We start from the raw sequence: 17676 nt of genomic DNA, 5'->3' as shown, positions 1-17676 counted from the left end.
CAGAGTATCCAACTAGTTCTCTAGAAGCAGTAGTCATCAGACTTGGGTCCAGTGTATGCTTTCTTTAGCAGAGTGGTTCTCAACCTGGGACAATTTTGCCTCCCTCAGGGAAAATTTGGCATTCATTGGTGACATTTTTTTGGTGTTAGAGCCTAGGGGTGGTTGCTACTGTCATCTGCATAGAGGCTAGGGATGCTACTAAACATCCTTCAGTGCGTACAATAGCTGCCCTCAACAAAGAATTATCTGGCCCAAGTTAGCAATAGCCCTGGACTCCCCTTGTCTCCATCCTAACACAAGAAGCCCATAAAGAAAAAAGGCACTTGTTTTTGGCTCTTTAGTTCATTTCATCTTCTATAACAAGTGTCCTAAAATTTGCCTTTGTAAAGGCATTGAGTTACTAAAAGTTGTTTTCGTAGATGCCAAGTTCTAGTAGTTGGTATTGACTCTGGAGTCCACAGAGTCTATATATAACTTAAATTACAGACTTTTAGAATTTGAACTCTTATAATCACCATTTTTTTCAGTTCTTCTGAGAAAGAGCTCAGAAGTTTTGCTGTGGAGACAGTACCCTCTTTCTATCAGAGGAAGCTACTACATGGTTTTCCTTCAGAGAGTCTCTTTTTAGAAACAAAAACCATTCATTATAATCATGTGCATCAAGTGGCTTTTTATTTCATCTAACAAATATTTGTAATACCAATAATAGGCATAATTTATTGAGCACTTATTAGCACAGTGCCTGCCACATCGTAGTAAGGACTCATGCATTTTCTCATCTCATTTAATCCCCACAACAACCCTGTGGGTAAGCATCACAGATAAGGAAAATGAGGCTCAGAGAGATTGAATAGATTGCCCATATTGCACAGCCAGGATTTAAACCCGTCTTCCCTGAATATCGTACCTGTTACTTTCTGCTGCCTCTATGCCAATTTACAATGGGATGTACAAAACTGAATAGAACATAGTCTTTTGCCTGCCTTTAAGGGGCTCCCAGTCTGTGGGACTGGCTCCTAGTCTTTTAGACAAGGCCTGGAGTAAATAGTACCAGTGCTGCAAGCATGATTGTCCAGTCTAAGAGGGAGTGATTAAAGCATAGGGCAGCAGACAGTGCCTGCTTATCTGCTCCATACTAAATATGATAGAGAGCTGGGCTAAGGAGTAGAAACTGATGGAATAGATGTCTGGAGTAAAGGAACAAGGGTTAAGAGATTTTAATAAAGAGAGGTAGGTAAGAATAGTAGTATTTTGAGATATTATGAACATTACTAAGGAGAATGAATCTTCAAAAAAGATAAAGTTCTGTAGTGATTTACAAATTTATTAAGCAAATGAAAACATATATCAAGTTTGATTTCTCATTTGTAGTATGAGGATACCAGCCTTATGGGGTTTTTGAGAGAATTAAATAGGATGATGCACACTGAAGTACTGTTAATGTAGTGCCTGGCACATCATAAGGGATTATTATATTTAACCCATTGTTATTACTTTTCGCATAATTTGATCTTTTTGGAAAAGTGGTAAGAGAAGGAAATGCTTTATATAAGTCATTATGCCAAAAGTTAAACTATATCTAGAATAGATTTTTGCTGCTTGTAAGACAAAGCAACTCTGTTCAACTTAATTGGAAATTGTTTTTCTAGGTTTCATTCCCTCTCTCACTGTACACATACTTTCCTACAACAGTCATTTGACTTTTTTTTTTTTAATCAGTATAGCTATTTTAATTACAAACTCTAATTCCCTCTTTGCCAAAAGGTTTGTGTATCCGTTTGCAAGATGGCATGGTTATCCCAACACCAACTTTTCTGTCTTATCTGTTCCACCAGTATCACACATTGGCCTGACTGACCCAGCTCCAGGGGGTCACCTGTCCACCCTGCATGAATTAACTCCATCGATGTTGTCTGCTCCCATTGTAGCTAATGGCACTGACTCAGCCTTCCATGTGCTTGCTGCTAAGCCAGCCCATACTGCTCTAGCACCCGTAGCAATGCCTGTGCGTGAAACCAACCCTTGGGCCCATGCCCCTGATGCTGTTAACAAGGGAATTGCAGCCACACATTCGGGTAAGGTGGCCATGGATGGTGGTGAGGATTCTGGGATCAGATGAGTGACGCCGATTCAGAAATCAGCCATTTACTGAGTGGGAACCTGGCAGGAATCCTTTCAGGAACAGTATGTTCCCTCCTGGAAATATACCACTATTAGGAAAGGATGGCAAAGGAGAGGAACTTGAAAGATTAGATTGATAGTTCTTAGGACTATGGAACAGAGACACCCCTGGAGCATTCATAAAATACATATTCCTGGGCCCTGCCCTAGGTCAACCACTGAATTTGGAGATCTGTGGACATGCTCATAGCAAAGGTGTGGGGGGGGGGGCAGGGAATCTTCCTCCTTACTCTGGCAGGCCTACAGAAAGGGCTGCCAAAAACACTTCATTTTTGCTTTTCTGTACTTTCTGGTTTTTCTATAGTGAACATTTGTTAACTATAAAATCAAAACAAATTTTAAATAGTAAGGGAGGCAGTTCACCTGAAAGATAACATGTGTCTTGAAGTGAGACAGGGCCATGAGGTACAGCACCAAGTCACTGGTTATTTTTGTATTCTGTTAGAGCAGAAGATGAATCACCTTGGGCCCTTTATTAGAGCATGTGCAAGCTGGCTTCTATATCATGGAGGAGTCACAACAGTAGGAAAGGGTTTCTGATGCCAGCCGGCTGCCTTCATTCCATGCAGTCTATCTAGATAGCTCCCTAGCGTGACTGAGACAGCACCATGATCTTACAGGTTCCCTTTGTCCTAAAACAAAACCTCCTCGATTGGTAATAGAGACTTTTCTCCCACCTGCCAGAACCACAGAGTATCCCATTAGGGGAACTTGTTCCACATAATTAGGATCATTCAAGTTACATAACCTGTAACAAGGTTATCAGGTAAGGAAAGAAGCCCCTAAAGACTGATTCTTTTGTGTCTCTCCATCTTTTTCGTTCCCAGGGACTGAGTGGGGTCAGTCTTCTGGTGCTGCATCTCCAGGTCTCTTCCAGGCTGGTCACAGACGCACTCCCTCTGAGGCTGACCGCTGGTTAGAAGAGGTGTCCAAGAGTGTCCGGGCCCAGCAGCCCCAGGCCTCATCTGTTCCTCTGCAGCCAGTTCTCCAGCCTCCTCCACCCACTGCCATTACCCAACCACCGCCGCCTTTCCAAGGGAATGCATTCCTTACCTCTCAGCCTGTGCCAGTGGGTGTGGTCCCACCTCTGCAGCCAGCCTTTGTCCCTACCCAGTCCTATCCTGTGGCCAATGGGCTGCCCTATCCAGCCCCTAATGTGCCTGTAGTGGGCATCACTCCCTCCCAGATGGTAGCCAATGTGTTTGGCACTGCAGGCCACCCTCAGGCCAGCCAGCCCCAGGCCGCCCACCCCCATCAGTCTCCCAGCCTGGTCAAGCAGCAGACATTCCCTCAGTATGAGACAGGCAGTGCTACTGCCAGTCCCTTCTTTAAGCCGCCTGCTCAGCACCTCAACGGTTCTGCAGCTTTCAATGGTGTAGACGATGGCAGGTTGGCCTCAGGAGATAAGCACACAGAGGTTCCTGCAGGCACCTTCCCAGTGGATCCTTTTGAAGCCCAGTGGGCTGCATTAGAAAGCAAGTCCAAGCAGCGTACTAATCCCTCTCCCACCAACCCTTTCTCCAGTGACTTACAGAAGACATTTGAAATTGAACTTTAGGCAGTCTCTATGGCTTATGTATTTTGTCTGTACTTAGGCAAGGGCAAGGGCAGAGGTCAAAGGAGCAAGGGAACTTTGTGTTCCCAATCAGTATACTTTTCACTAATCTCAAAGGTCCCAAGGAGCGTGTCCAGGCACAGAGTGCTATGAGAGGTGATTTTTTAAAAAATCGGAAAAAACATTCCTAGAGAAGAGTTGTCTTTGCAGTTAGGCTAAAGAAGTCAGAGAAATGTTGCCCTCTGCCCCCTTCCTCCCTCGGCCTCTTACAAATCTCTGGCAACAGAGAGGCAGAAGTATCTGAACAGGAATCTATTCAAAGCACATTTACTGGAATATAAAACACAACGGGAAGCAAAACAATCTCCCTTTGTTTTACAGGCCATTCACCTGGCGCCTCTCAATACTGGCCTGTCTTAGAGATCAAGAGCATGGTGGCCTGTGCTTGGGCTGGGGACAAGAGGCAGGCTATGCCACCAGAATTCCCGGGAGGGCACATCAGCAGCCCAACAGAGCTATATTTTAGGGGTAAAGTTGAGCTTCCACTTTGAGTAAGAATAAATATTATAAATATATATCAAAAAAAGCCAAAATCTTTATTTTTATGCATTTAGAATATTTTAAATAGTTCTCAATATTAAAAACTTGTATGAGTTGTAAGTAATCTTGCCAAAGGTAAAAGGGTTAGCTGTAAGAAATTGTACATAAGATTGATTTATCAGTGATGCCTATTGAGTTGGAGAGAGGAAAGGTTGGGAGTTGTAGATGGGATCCCTAGCTTATTTGGTATCATTCATTGTAAGTAGCACATTGCAGCAACAATCATGCATATGACCAATACAGTCACTAGGTTGTAGTTTTAAAGAAAATGAAAGAGCAGTATTGTCCTGGTTTTAAACCTGTGATGAAATTCTAATGTCTTTATTTTAATAGAATCCATCTAAATACACTCTATAGAGAATATGAATTTTCATATACTGCTGTTCATGTTAATCCTCTGTTTTAACACTAAGGTGACAATGACACAATCATATCCATCGACGGGAGCGCAGGTTACTGTGTTGGTTTGTCGTGTGGGTCTTGGTGGGTTTTATTTTGTCCTTTAGGTTTTGTTCTCACAAGTTTTGTGGGGATGGAGATTCTAGTTTTATTAGCTGTGTGTCCATCTGTCCCCCCACTGTGGTGAGCAGAACATCCTGTTGCCAGTTGCAGCCACTTGACCTCTGGCAACAATGGGAGATCCCATCTCATTTTTACTTTTGAACGTTGGCCTTACAATCAAATGTAAGTTATATATATTTGTACTGATGAGAATTTATAATCTGCTTTAACAAAAATAAATGTTCGTGGTAGAAGCTTTTGCCCTTGGAGGGCTTGTCTTTCCCCTTTATTAGCAAATGTGTCTTCGTTCTTTTTAGTCTGCTCCATTCTGCTGCTACTACAGAACTCTGGTTTGGTGGCTAGAAAGTCTTTTATTGGGACTAATATATTCTTTTTTTTATTGAAGTAGAATTGGCATACAGTGTTATAGTTTCAGGTGTACAATATATTGATCAAGCAATTCTATACATTACACAGTGCTCACCACCGTGTGGTCACCATTTGTCACCATACATGTTGTTACAATATTATTGACTATATTCCCTATGTTATACTTTTCATCTCCGTGACTTATAACTGGGAGATTGTACCACTGGATTAATCCCCTTCATATATTTTGCCCATTGGGACTGTTATATTCTTAAAATTCACATTTGTATTTATACTTTAGGCTTTGGTTGAACCTAAGTATATCTCTGATGTCAGTTTCTGGTTGCTCAAAGTGTGGTCTGGGACAGGAGCATGGACTGCACCTAGGAGCGGAGTAGAGGTACAGAATCTCAGTCCTATCCCTCTGCACCCCCAGCCTCATAATCAGAAAACACCCTGGAACAAGCTTCACCTTCTGAAAGGCCCTGCTGGAGCAGTGAGTCTCAGCCTTGGATACATACTAGAATCACCTGGGGAGCTTTCAAAATTCTCCTGCCAGTCCATAAACCAGACTGATTAAATCAAAGGGGGGGGTGGGTGCTGGTTGTTTTTTCTTAAAAAAACTTCCAGTATGGGAGAGGGTTGAGAACCACTGGTCTAGCTTAAGTGTTCCTTTTCCCTCTATTCTCTGACTAGTTCTGAGAAGAGCTAGCTAACCTCAAACTTACCTCATGAATGATGTTGCCAATTGGGGAGAACTGGGGAGTCCAAGAAAGTAGCCCTTAGTTTGCTGGTATAGCAAAACCAGCCATGGTAAATGAAAGGGGATCCTCCTCTGTCATTTTTTTAAACAGAAAGAAAAAAATACCTCTGCTGTTAACCCAGGTTTCCTGTGTTGAATAAGAGGTAGACCAAGAAGTATCACTCAACCATGATGCAGTGTGTCTCTTTTCCAGCCAGTGTGCTAGTAATGAAAGTCAGCTTTCCCTGTAATGCCTGTCTCCTGTGTCCCAAATTGATCTGTCACAGGCCCAGTCAGTCCTGTAGATGCAGAAGGTTAAAGGGGAAAGGGACCTGGAAGCTCATTGAATCCATACCTCTTGTTTAGAAGCGAGGATCTGGAGGTTCTGAGAGATGGAGGAGGACTTCTTCCAACTCAAACCACTACTGAAACCATTGCTCCCCTACCCTGCTGATGCCTGTTTTTAATTGTCTGGTTTTTATCTGGCAGCAAATGTTTTGCCTCACAGGTTCCTGCTTGGGGAAGAGAGGCTCCCAGCTGGTCAGTGTACATAGCAGGTATGTCAGCTTATCAGGTGATCCTCACAAGCAGGCTCTGCATGGTGGCCTCAGGATGAGGGATTCAGGCACCAGCTACCTGATGAAAATAAGGAGCTCTCCTAGTTCTGTCATGCTCATGTGACCAGCTGCTGCTTCTTCATCCCACATCCTGTACTGGGCCTTATGTATCCTATTCCACTTTAGCAAGAGCTCTGTACATACAGATGAGAGTTGAAGCTGACTGCTATACTACCTGAAAGGGTGAGGTTGACTAGAGCTATGGACCATTGTTTGACCCTGGATGAGATGGGAGTTCTAGCAAAGACAAATTGCCTGACACGGCAGGAATTAGTGTGTCCCATGTGAGATACATGTTAATTTTAAAACCATTACACAGCTCCCGACCCAGTTTAAATGAAGTGAGAACCCTAGTAGCTTGTTTTAGAACACAGTGAACTGATCCTGTATAACAGATTATAGAGGGAAGCCATAAGGGTGTCCTTATTCAAGCAGATTCATCTTGACAGCTGCCTAAAATGTTAGGGGGAGAAGTGGTGAGGTGCAGTGGGCTCAAAGGGTCCATTCTCCAGATGACAGATCCTTTGCCAGCCAGAGATCATAGACGGAGAGTTGTTTCAGGACCAGGGCTGGAGCTAGCCTTCATCCCTGCTGCCAGATGGGCTGAACGTGAGGCTGGAAGTGAGAGCAGCTTGCACAGCAGAAGCTAGAGTAATACTCATTGCCACAGAGCTGGGCTTGCAGGATCAAATCACAGTTGGCCAGCTCAGGCTGATCCACACACTCCCTTCTGAGGTCCCTGGGTTGGGCCTGCAGTGCTGCAGAAACAACAGGGAGACACAAAGGGTAAGGAAGCTCTGTGCACTGAAAAGTCCCACCTACCCTTTCTCTGCCTTAAGAGGAAAACAACACTAGAAGTTCCAGATTCCCCAAAAGTACAGTTACTCTATACCCTTCTTTTAACCCCTGTGTGTATACCCCACCCCCACTGTGGGCCTCATATGGGCATGCAGTGGGCCTCAGCCCAGACTCAAGGAGTGGCTGACGGCATGATTCCACAGCTCTTGAAGCTGACTCCCAACCCTTGCTATTGTGACCTGAAGAGCTGGCAATTGCCTTAGCCCCTGGATGGAGAAGGGATGGTGTGGGATCAGCCCTAAGTAAAATATTGAGTTGGCTAGAGCTGTCCTGGTTCTCTCTCACTGCCGATTTCCTCCAATCTCAAAAATTTTGTGCTAGGGTACCTGGTGGTTAAGCATCTGCCTTTGGCTCAGGGCGTGATCCAGCAGTCCCAGGATCAAGTCCCACATCAGGCTCCCTGCAGGGATCCTGCTTCTCCCTCTCCCTATGTCTCTGCTCCTTGCTCTCTGTGCCTCTCATGAATGAATAAATAAAAATCTTTAATTAAAAAGGAAAAAAGTTTTGTGCCTTCAATGACTGCAGTTTATCTCAGTCACTTAGTTCCCATCTTCCCAATTTTCCCAGAGCAAGCAAGCATTAGGCAAGGTGATTAGGAAGTTATGTGTGTTAGGAGGTGATTAGTGTTATGAGCTATGGCTCTAACACTGCAATAAGCACAAAATGCTGGCTGCTGCCCCCTCTGTGCTGGGAGCTTCGGTAACTTCGCCATTGAGAGGGGCACCTGGCTGGCTCGCTTGGTAGAGCAAGTGACTCTCAAACAGGTTTGGCAGTTTGAGCCCCACAGTGGGTGTAGAGATGTAAAAAAAATCCCTGTGAGTGTTTCATGCCACTGCCTCATCTTAGGAGTGCAAGTGGTATCATCTAGTTAACTTTCCTTTTCTTTCTGGAAGGGCCTTTTCTGGCTTACCTTGGCTTAGGCCTGAATAACACCTTCCCTAAAGTCAGACCTCATGGGGCTTGTCTTCCTCTCCTTTCCCCCTGCTTCCTCCCAAAATACAACTAAAAGACGATACCTGAGTAGGGAATGACTCTATATATGGGTTTGGGAGATCAGGATAACTGCAGCTTACCCTTGAACAATAGGGGTTTGAATTGCAAGAATCCATGTGATTTTTTTTCACTAAATACTGTACTATAAATGTATTTTCCTTATGATTTTTTTTAAATCTTAAATTCCTTATGATTTTTTAAAAGAGATTTTATTCATTTATTCATGAGAGAGGCAGAGAGAGAAGCAGGCTCCCCACAAGGAGCCCAATGTGGGACTCGATCCTAGGGTTCCAGGGTCACGCCCTGAGCCAAAGGCTGACACTCAACCACTGAAGCCACCCAGGCGTCCCCTCCTTATGACTTTCTTAACATTTTGTCTAGCTTACTTTGCCGTAAGAATACAGTATATAATACATAAACAATATATGCTAACTATGTTATCAGTAGGGCTTTAATCAACCGGCTATTCCTAAAGGTTTTGGGGAGTCAGTTACATTTGGGTCTTTGCACAGAGGGTTGGCACCACTAATCCCTGCATTGCTCAAGGGTTAGTTGTACCTACATTTTCATAAATAGCAAGCCAATTATACATAATTTTTTTTAAAAAAATCAAGGTGTCATAGGGCTGAGCATGGTGGTTAAGTTGTACACCAGCTCTGGAGCCAGACTGCCTGGGCTCAGTCTTGGCTCTCTTCCTTCCCAGCTGGGTGACTTTGGGCATGTTATTTAAGCTCTGTGCCTGTGTTTCTTCACCTGAAATGGAGATGGGAGCAGCATGTTGGGCACACACTGACCATGGCTAAACTGTGTTTTGCTCCGTAGCCTCATTCCCTCTCATTCAAAAAAGCGAGGCCCCCCTCCCCAAAAAAAAGCGAGCCCCTGTGTTTTATCCCCGCAGTATTTTCTGTTTCTCACCCCAGTCTTTTAGGCAAGAAGGTTGGGAGGTCCTCAACAGAAGTATGTCCCTTACACCAGAGCATGACTAACTCCAGGCCCCTTTACCCTGACGCTAATGCCAGTATGCCATCAGATCACCAGCAGGGCAAAGTGAGGCAGCCTCAAGCACTGAAACCCTACAAAAAGCATAATTGGTGAGAGCAGAAGTCTGCAGCCTAATCAATAGAATGAATACAAAGAGAGGAGAGAAACTGCTCTAGTCAAGAGAGGTGCACACAAAATATCGAAGATTAACAGTATTCATCCAGCAGAGGGCAGGATGAATGACTCCCACCATATGTGTCCTGTTCAGGAGGCAGGTTATGTCAGACCATTTCAGCTTGAGACCACACATCAGTAGGAGCCCCACACACTTTGCCATCAAACAAGTTTCTGATTATAATTTGGCTTCCCATGTAGACATGTCTGCAACTAGTCACAAACAAGAACACCTGGGTCCTCTGACAGCTCACTCTCTTTCTCACATAAATCCACATTCTGGTTTGTCTCAAGTCTTGTTAAGTTTGGTTGGTACATAGACAAAAGATCCATTTGCTGGCCATGATGGAGGCAAAAAATGGCCCCTGCAATATAGAGCTTTTGCGAAGGTAATGCCTTCATGTACACAATGCACTCAAGTCACCAAGCCTGAGCACCTCATGATGTCAAGCACTGAGGTGAGCCCTGGGGACTCGAGTCCCAGTGGCTGTCCTAAGGAGCTCAGAAACTGGAAGCCTCCGTGTCAGTCGGATTCACTAAGCAACATTTCCATCCCGGAGCATCAGCCTCTAGCGCTGGCTGGCAAGTTCCCATCTTAAGCATAGTAGGCAGGAGACAGCCAGGCCCAATACCCTTTGTTATAACAGCGCTCCTGGTGTGGTGCTGCAGCCCTGACTGTTGTGAACAGCCCAGGAAGGGTCCTGGTGCCCTCCCCCATAAGTCTGTTTCAGGCCTCATGAGAATCGGCTGCTCAGCCCAGATCAAGGACACATGGAAGGGCAGGCTGGGCATAGGGCAGGGCAGGTCTTCCTCTCCCCCTTGCCCTCTGGCTAAACTGAATACAGAGGTCTTGTGAATCCAACGTTAAACCACAGTCTGTCTTACTGATTCTGAGATAATGCTGATTTTCACACTTTAAGATGGTGTTATTGAACAGATATAGCAGCATATTTCTCTTAGTGGTATGAAACTATTTTACAATATGGTACTTAGGGTCACTGAAATATAACTCCGAGCAAGAGCTGGAAAACATAAATTATCAAACTACTGACTAATGCAGGTAAAATTCTGTCCAGTTAAGGTATAATCATTTAAGGAAAAAAATATTAAATATGAGGAGTAGGGTCTAGACCCAGCTTAGCACCTAATTTGCTGTGACTTGTGGAAACATCACGGAAGGTTTCTGGATTCTGTCCCATTTGTAAGCTGGTGATACTAATCCCTACTCTTTCCTTTCTGGGTTTATATGGTCAAAGGGGCCATAAAGACACTTTTCAATCATAGGACCATATTTTGCCACCCTGGTTAGAATGGACAAATTTAATGGTCCTGCCTTAAGTATTATACTGAAATTCCAGTCCATCCTATTTCTCAAAATCAGTAAGCCTAAATGATATTTGACATCACCTATCAAGCTGTTACCAGATGCCCATCATCAGCACGATCTCCTTCACCCTCACCACAGCCCTCTCAAGGTGGTGGAGTAGCCCAGCTGCACGTGCAAGCAGAGAGCGAGGCTCAGGAAGGTTGAGCCCCTTGCCACAGGTGACACTACCAGGAATAGGCAGAGTGATTCAGGACTCAGACTGGAGGTCCCTTGAACCACAGACCCTGCACTCCCCTGTCCAGCGCAGCAAAAACCCAGCTCTGAGAAACAAGCCAAGTCCCTGGAGTGGGCCTCTTACCCGGCGGGACCACCTTCACCTCGGTGCTGCGGCTGACAGCCTGGCTTCCACGGTAGGCACTACATGTGTAGGAACCCTCGTCTCCGGCCCGCAGGTTATGGATCAGCAGTGTGCCATCTGGGGACTGGTGAACACGATGCCCATCAGCCCGCACTGGCAGCCCGTTCCTGGAGGGGAGAGGACGCTGGAAGAACCATCCAAGGCCTCTGGTCTTCAGGGGCCCAGGAGACCAAAGGAGGAGGTCACCACTGTGGGCAAACAGATGACCCTCACCTCAAAGATATGGGTCAGGATGACAAAAAAAAAAAAAAAAAAGAAAAAAAAAAAAGAAAACATTATCAGAGCAAAATAACTCAGAAGTAAGGTGAACTCACCCCAACTAAGCACACTGACCTAAGTTATTGTGAATTTGCCTCTTACCCACAAAGGAACCCTGCTCTTGCCTTCCATCAACAAAGATCGGTTAAGCAACCGTGAGAAGCCAGGCCCTCTGCTTAGGTGAAGGACATAAGCGCTCCCTGCCTTGAGGGCACTGGGGTGGGGTATGGTGTTGAGGGTATTAAGGATGTTGATGAGCGCCTTCCCTGAGGAAGACCTAGCTGAGACCTGACTTGAGGACAAGGAGGAGCGGCTGGCTGGTGAAGGGGAGAACAAAGGGACTTGCGAGCTCAACAGTAGGCCATGGTGAGAGCAGGGAGGGAAGTGGACACAGCCTAGACAGGAGTTTGGCCTGGACCCTGGAGTGAACAGAGGGGTGGTGAGCTAAGCAGGACAAAGTATGTGCCCTTGTTTCCAAGGTTCACTGATGGGCGAGGACAGCCTGAAAGCAGAAGGCAGGAGAGTGGCTCCCGCAGAAGGGCACACATGGATGAGGGTCAGGTGTGCAAGGCGGGAGGAGAAGAAATAAAGGACAGAGGTTCCTCACTTGGGTTACTGGGTAATAGTGGTGCCCCTCCACCATGCAGAGATCCAGAGCAGGAAGATGGCCAAATGGTGAATGTTCTTTTAACACCATTTTGCATCTTGGGTGCCCATGAGATACCAGGAGGTGTTGGATTTGAGGTCTAGACCCAGATAATGTAGCAGCACTGGATGGTTCTGGAAATCGCATGCCAACGAGGTTACCCAAGGCGAAGCTGGACTAGCCAAGGACCAAAGACAGACTCTGAGGTGCACCAGCCTCTGAGGGTTTGGTGTGAGATGATGAGCCAGCCAGGAAAACAGAAGCAGCCAGAGAAAGAGGAAGAACAGCAGAAGGCCATAGTTTCCTGGAGCTGAGGGAGCATGTCAGGAGATGCAAGTGGTCAGTGGAAGAACACTGCAGATTGTGTGGGGACTGAGATAGGTCCAGAGGATTTAGGAGCCAGGCAGTATCCCTGGAGCGGGGTGGATGTGCACCCCTCTGCTAGGGCTGAACTGTGAGTAGGGAGGTGGACAGGTGGAGACAACCACTATGAACAGCCGTGAGGGGGAGATGCCATGTGAGGCCAGAGTTTGCAGGGCCATGCAGGGTCAGAGGAGGGTGTCTTCTATGTTTTGCTTTGAAAGAGGAGTTCTGGGCACATCTGCCGCTGGGAAGATCAAGGAGAGGCAAAGTTAAAGATACAGGCCTGCTAGAATCATCAGAGGTCGGACCTGATCAGGGATGCATGGAGCGCAGCTGCTGAGAAGCCTACAGAGACTTCTGGCCGCCCTCCCCTGGCGTCACAGCCCCATCACCTCCCTCCTGTGAGCACAGGCCCCTTCCCTAACATCTCCAATACTCACCTTGAGACTTGGTCAAGAACATCCTTCCCCTCCTCTGCCTTCATATATGGCCACCCCTTCCTTGATTGTCCCAGATAGGAGGCAGCCTCAGTTCTCTTTGCACAGATAGCACTGAACGCAGGGGACACTGGGCTATCTCCTGCCTAGGACTATCTGGGCGGCTCAGATCACACCAAGATCCCCAGAGCCTAGGCTATTCCTGACACATGGCAAGGAGGAAGGAGGCAAAAAAAATGCTGAAAGAATGAATTAATAAAAGAGCAACTGATCTGGGATAAAAGACCACTGAAGTCCCCAAGGCTGAGTATAGCCCAGTGGTTCTCAACCCCAGGGGGAGATTGTACCACCCAGGGCACATTAAAAAGCGTCTCCATATATTGTCAATTGTCATGACTTGGGAGGGAGTCCTACTGGCATCTAGTGGGTAGATGGTCTGGATGCCGCGAAACACACAGAACACACAGGACAGCCCCAACAACCAAAATTATCCAGTCTGAAATGTCAATAGTGCTGTTGAGAAACTGGCGTAGCCCAACCAACAGAGAGCAGTCCTATGGGGCCTCATGGTATAGGGAAGGGGGTGCTGGAGCCCCTTCCCCTGGAGGCAGGGGCTGAAGAATGAAGGATGGGAGCCGCAATATTCCTGCAGAAAGGCGGGCCACCTCTCTGGCCTGTAGAGCCTCAGGTGGAAGGGTCTGAAGACCAGACCTGTGTGGAGAGCACCTTACCTGGACCATCTGATGTTTACACTTTCTCCTGTCACCACACACAGCAGCCTGGCCGTGTCACCCTCTGGCACCGTCATAGTAGAAGGCAGCTCTGTGATGGTCAGCTCCCCTAGGCCCAAGGAGGAAGCACCATCAGCCACTCGCCAACCCTGCCCTGCCTGTGCCATCTGACCTCCGAGGCCATGAACCCCACTAAGCCTTCTGCTCAGGGCTGCCACCTTACCCAGAACTCTGAGCTGGACCCATCTCTGGGCTCGGTTCTGCCCACTGAAAGCAACACAGGCATAGAAGCCAGCATCCTCCACAGCCACGTGGCTGATGACCAGAGAGCCATCGGGCTGTAGCTCATGTCTAGGAACAAAGGACAGTCAGGTGGCTCCATCCTTAGGGGGGGGCTTGCAGGGTCTTCCTTTCCTTGGGGAGGGCCTGAGCAGCCCCTACTGTTCAATGGGGTCTGAGCAAAGGGCCGTCTAACCTTAGGCCCTGAGGTCTTCCAGCTGCCAACACTCTCGTTTACTTGGAGGTGCCTGACTTTTAAGCCTGGCAATAAAAAAAATCATTTCAAGTTTCCAGATACAAAATAATTCTGGTCTGGGTTTCTAGTTCTTGCTACACTCATTCAGGAGGTTCAAATCATGGTTCTGCCACTTAGATGCTGTGTGGTGTTAAGCTCCTGTGTGTAAAATGGGGATAAAAAAGCATCTACCTCAGCGTGGCTCTTCTGCAGATTGTACGATGGAGAACAAGCCTCCAAGGCTTGTTCAAGGTACAATAAATGTTATTATTACAGCCAGAAATGGGTCTGCCTCCCTTTCATCCCTCAGCCATCACCTACTCCTAGCTGGCCCATTACTTTCCCAAGGCCAGCACAGGGTGAGGGGCTGGAGGTGGGACAGGAGGGGTAAGAGAGGAGCAGCACACAAACCTGGGGGAAGAGAGGGGCTGCCCATCTCTCTGCCACTCAATGGCTGGGGGTGGGAAGCCCTCAGCACGGCAGGTCAACTGGATCCGCTGGCCTGGTTGGGCGTCCACCACCCCAGGTTGGTTCTTGTCCAGAAGCAGCCTGCAGGACAAGCACCCCACAGCCATGAGGGGAGCCCTCTGCCCAAGCCCATGGGCCCCTTCTCTCCTGCAGCCAGATTCAGCTTCCTAGAAGAGCTGCTTTGTTCTGGTCAGGACCACCAATAACTAAAAGCCAATCTGAAAGCCACCTCCGGCTTTCTCACCTTCCTCACCGCCTGCCTCCATGACCCCAGAATCTTGACTGTCACCTCCCTGCCCCATACATCTGCTCCTAGGTCCTTGACTTGGGCCCTGCAGCCCTCTGCAGCCCCTCTATGAATCGTTCAAGGCCACCTCAGGCCCTCTGGCTCCTGTGTGCTTCCTTCCCCTCAGCTCCTGACCATCCTCAACTGTTTGGGGAGGGGAAGAAGTTTCCCCTTCCTCCTAAGAGGCCACGCTCAGGGAGCCATGTTTCTCTTGTCCTCACTGGGCAGAACCCTGTGACCCACCCACCCTCCCTCCCTCCCTCCCTTTCACCGAGACCCCCTCCAAATAGGGTAGGCTGAGAACAAGCAGTCATGCTGTTACCTGGTCATGGGCCGAGGCCGCAAGGAAGAGATGGCCCCTAGGCCCCCCATGTCCTCCACAAGGCTGGGGTCCCGAGGACTGTGGCCCTGGGCTGGGTCCCTGGTCTGAGGGAAGTGCCTTGGCTCAGCCTCAGACAATACGGCCACATCACCCCCTGTCGTGAGGCCAGGAGAAGGAGTGAGCTGTGGGGACAATGGGGTGGAAGGAAGGGTGGGCCATGAGGCTGGCCAGGGGCGGGTAGAAAAAATGAGTGCCACAAGGGGCAAGACCTCCACCTCAGCCCAACTGGAGCACACGGTGCCTGCCACCAGGAAGGGCCCCTCCAGTGTGGGAGCACCCTGCTCAGGCCCTCCCAGCCACTGGGGGCGGGGTGGGGGCAGAGACCTGTGACACGAAGCTGGATCTTCTGAGAGTCATGGCCTGGCCTGCTGCTGCCACAGCTATAGGTGCCAGCGTCCTCTGCCCACAGGGGACTGATGATCAGGGAGCCATCAGGCTGCAGCTTGTGCCTGAGTGAGGAGGTGACAGGCCTGAGCTCTGGGCTCCTGAGGACAGTAAGCCCAGCCCACCTCAGGCCCCAGGGGTCCCACCAGAGGGGACTGTAGCCCTGCCCTCTTGTCCCAGCGGAGACCCCCGGGGCTGCCACTGGAGGGTGGGCTGCCACACACATACCTGTCGGAGGAGATGGGCTGCCCGTCTTTCTGCCACCTGGCGTGGGGATCCAGGGAGGTGCCACCTTGGCAGAAGAGCTGCACCAACTGCCCCAGGGCTGCCTGCACCAGTGACGGCTCCAGACCTGCCAAGCTGATCCTGGGAAGTGGCGGGGTGAGGACGTGCACTACTGGGACGCCTGCCAGGACCAGGGACTCTCCCTTTATCAGTGCCGGCCACAGACGGCTTGGTGCCCATCCTGTCTCAGGCACTTTCAGGGTCAGAGGGTCCCCTGGGAGGCCACGCTCCAGAAGCCCACGGCCTCAGGAATCCACCCTCTCCATCCTCCCCACCATGCCCTCGGACGTTGCTCCCTCAACCTGGTCCTGCGACAGCAGCAGGATAGACGCAAAGCCCAGGGCACAGAGAGGCGGGGACTCACTTGGGGAACTAGACCATGTGCTTGACCCCTTTGGAATTTGAAGTTTTATTTATTTTGTTTTTACCCTCCCCGAAGTTCTCATTAATATGACCCACAGTAAATCTAAGAATATCACCATTTCACAGGCCAAGAAACAGGCTTGGCAAAGTCGGAGGACTTGACACCTGCAAGCTTTTCCAAGCAGACAGGCCCTCGGGGGGACCTGGCAAGGTCTGACCCAGATGGCACCACCGTCTACTGACAAGTCTCCCATCGCCAAAGCCAACTTCCCCATGTGTGCGAGGACAGAAATGAGGCCCTCCGGGCAGGAGCAGCTGAGGACCTGAGGTTAGGGACGGAGAGGGAGGGCCTGCGTGGGGCGGGGGGCGGGGGTGGCTCCAACAGGCACAGCGGCTGGCCTGGGGTCCCCACCCCAGACGCGGGGAAGGGAGGCCTCACCTGTAGGAAGAGCTGTGGGAGGGCGCGGCTGGTCCCCCCGCATCTCCGCCCAGTCCAGGGGCGCTGGGCCCAAGCTCCCCGCCCCGGGGCCGTTCTCCGAAGGCCTGGCTGTGGGACTCCTCCCTTGGCCCGGGCTCTTGGTTGCGCCACCAGAGGCCACCAGAAGGCGGCAGTGGCTTCGCCTGGACCGCGGCCCCCGTCCCGTGCCAGCTGCCCTCTTGCCGGCCTCCAGGCCCCCCGCCGCCACCGGCTCCGGCTCCGTGGGTGCTCTGGCCAGAGGCCCCGGGCTCCGGTCTGCGGGGCCCACGCTGCGGCCCCCGGCAGCTGCTCACGCACTCCTCCTCAGAGGCAAAGTTATTGCCGTTGCCGTGGCACCCGCCGTACCAGAAGCGGTTACACCGGCCCACAGAGGGGACGAAGTACCAGCGGGCAGCCCAGTCCGAGCAGGAGCCGTGGGCGCTGGGCAGCAGGCACCGCACAGGGTAGGCTGAGGGGACACGGAGGGTGCACATCGACAAGCTGCGGACGTGGCCCGGCAGAGCCATGCCAGCAAGGGCCCCCCAGCCCTCAGCCTGGGACTTGGAAGCCAGACCCTTCCCAGTTCGCGGAGCACATCGACTCCCCTGCCCAGGCTCCCGACCTGGCCCTGGGGGCAGACTCTGCTCACTGCCCAGACCTACCTGGCCTGGGACCATAGCAGCCTCCGAATCAGCCCATCCACCTCCACCCACAGAACTACAGCCCCCCAGAAGGTCAGGGCCATGAGCAACCAGACTGGCCCCCTTATACCCCTCCCATGCCTGA

The 17676-nt window shown here is 49.6% G+C and overlaps 2 protein-coding genes across 27 annotated transcripts in view; one reads left to right on the top strand and one right to left on the bottom strand.

Moving 5' to 3' along the window:
• Nucleotides 1–5091, top strand: part of NUMB (NUMB endocytic adaptor protein) — a 152761-nt gene extending 147670 nt beyond the window's left edge. For 10 of the 14 annotated variants that reach the window (XM_077909924.1, XM_077909928.1, XM_077909934.1 and 7 more), the window contains 2 exons: nucleotides 1836–2075; nucleotides 3009–5091. In XM_077909924.1, coding sequence (XP_077766050.1) covers nucleotides 1836–2075; nucleotides 3009–3739 — 971 coding nt within the window. In that variant the 3' untranslated portion in view covers nucleotides 3740–5091. The remainder of the gene's footprint in view (nucleotides 1–1835; nucleotides 2076–3008) is intronic. The other 4 variants (XM_077909930.1, XM_077909929.1, XM_077909933.1 and 1 more) reach the window with 2 other exon arrangements.
• Nucleotides 4628–17676, bottom strand: part of PAPLN (papilin, proteoglycan like sulfated glycoprotein) — a 35101-nt gene continuing 22052 nt past the window's right edge. For 12 of the 13 annotated variants that reach the window (XM_077909911.1, XM_077909915.1, XM_077909907.1 and 9 more), the window contains 9 exons: nucleotides 16873–17359; nucleotides 16014–16151; nucleotides 15726–15850; nucleotides 15342–15495; nucleotides 14677–14814; nucleotides 13975–14102; nucleotides 13752–13860; nucleotides 11257–11423; nucleotides 4628–7323 (listed from right to left, as the gene is read on the bottom strand). In XM_077909911.1, coding sequence (XP_077766037.1) covers nucleotides 7148–7323; nucleotides 11257–11423; nucleotides 13752–13860; nucleotides 13975–14102; nucleotides 14677–14814; nucleotides 15342–15495; nucleotides 15726–15850; nucleotides 16014–16151; nucleotides 16873–17359 — 1622 coding nt within the window. In that variant the 3' untranslated portion in view covers nucleotides 4628–7147. Of the gene's footprint in view, nucleotides 7324–11256; nucleotides 11424–13751; nucleotides 13861–13974; nucleotides 14103–14676; nucleotides 14815–15341; nucleotides 15524–15725; nucleotides 15851–16013; nucleotides 16152–16872; nucleotides 17360–17676 lie in introns of those variants that run through there. The other variant, XM_077909917.1, reaches the window with a different exon arrangement.

The sequence above is a fragment of the Canis aureus genome, chromosome 9, assembly GCF_053574225.1.
Source record: "Canis aureus isolate CA01 chromosome 9, VMU_Caureus_v.1.0, whole genome shotgun sequence".
Lineage (NCBI taxonomy): Eukaryota > Metazoa > Chordata > Mammalia > Carnivora > Canidae > Canis > Canis aureus.
This window is presented reverse-complemented; position numbering and strand designations above follow the sequence as displayed.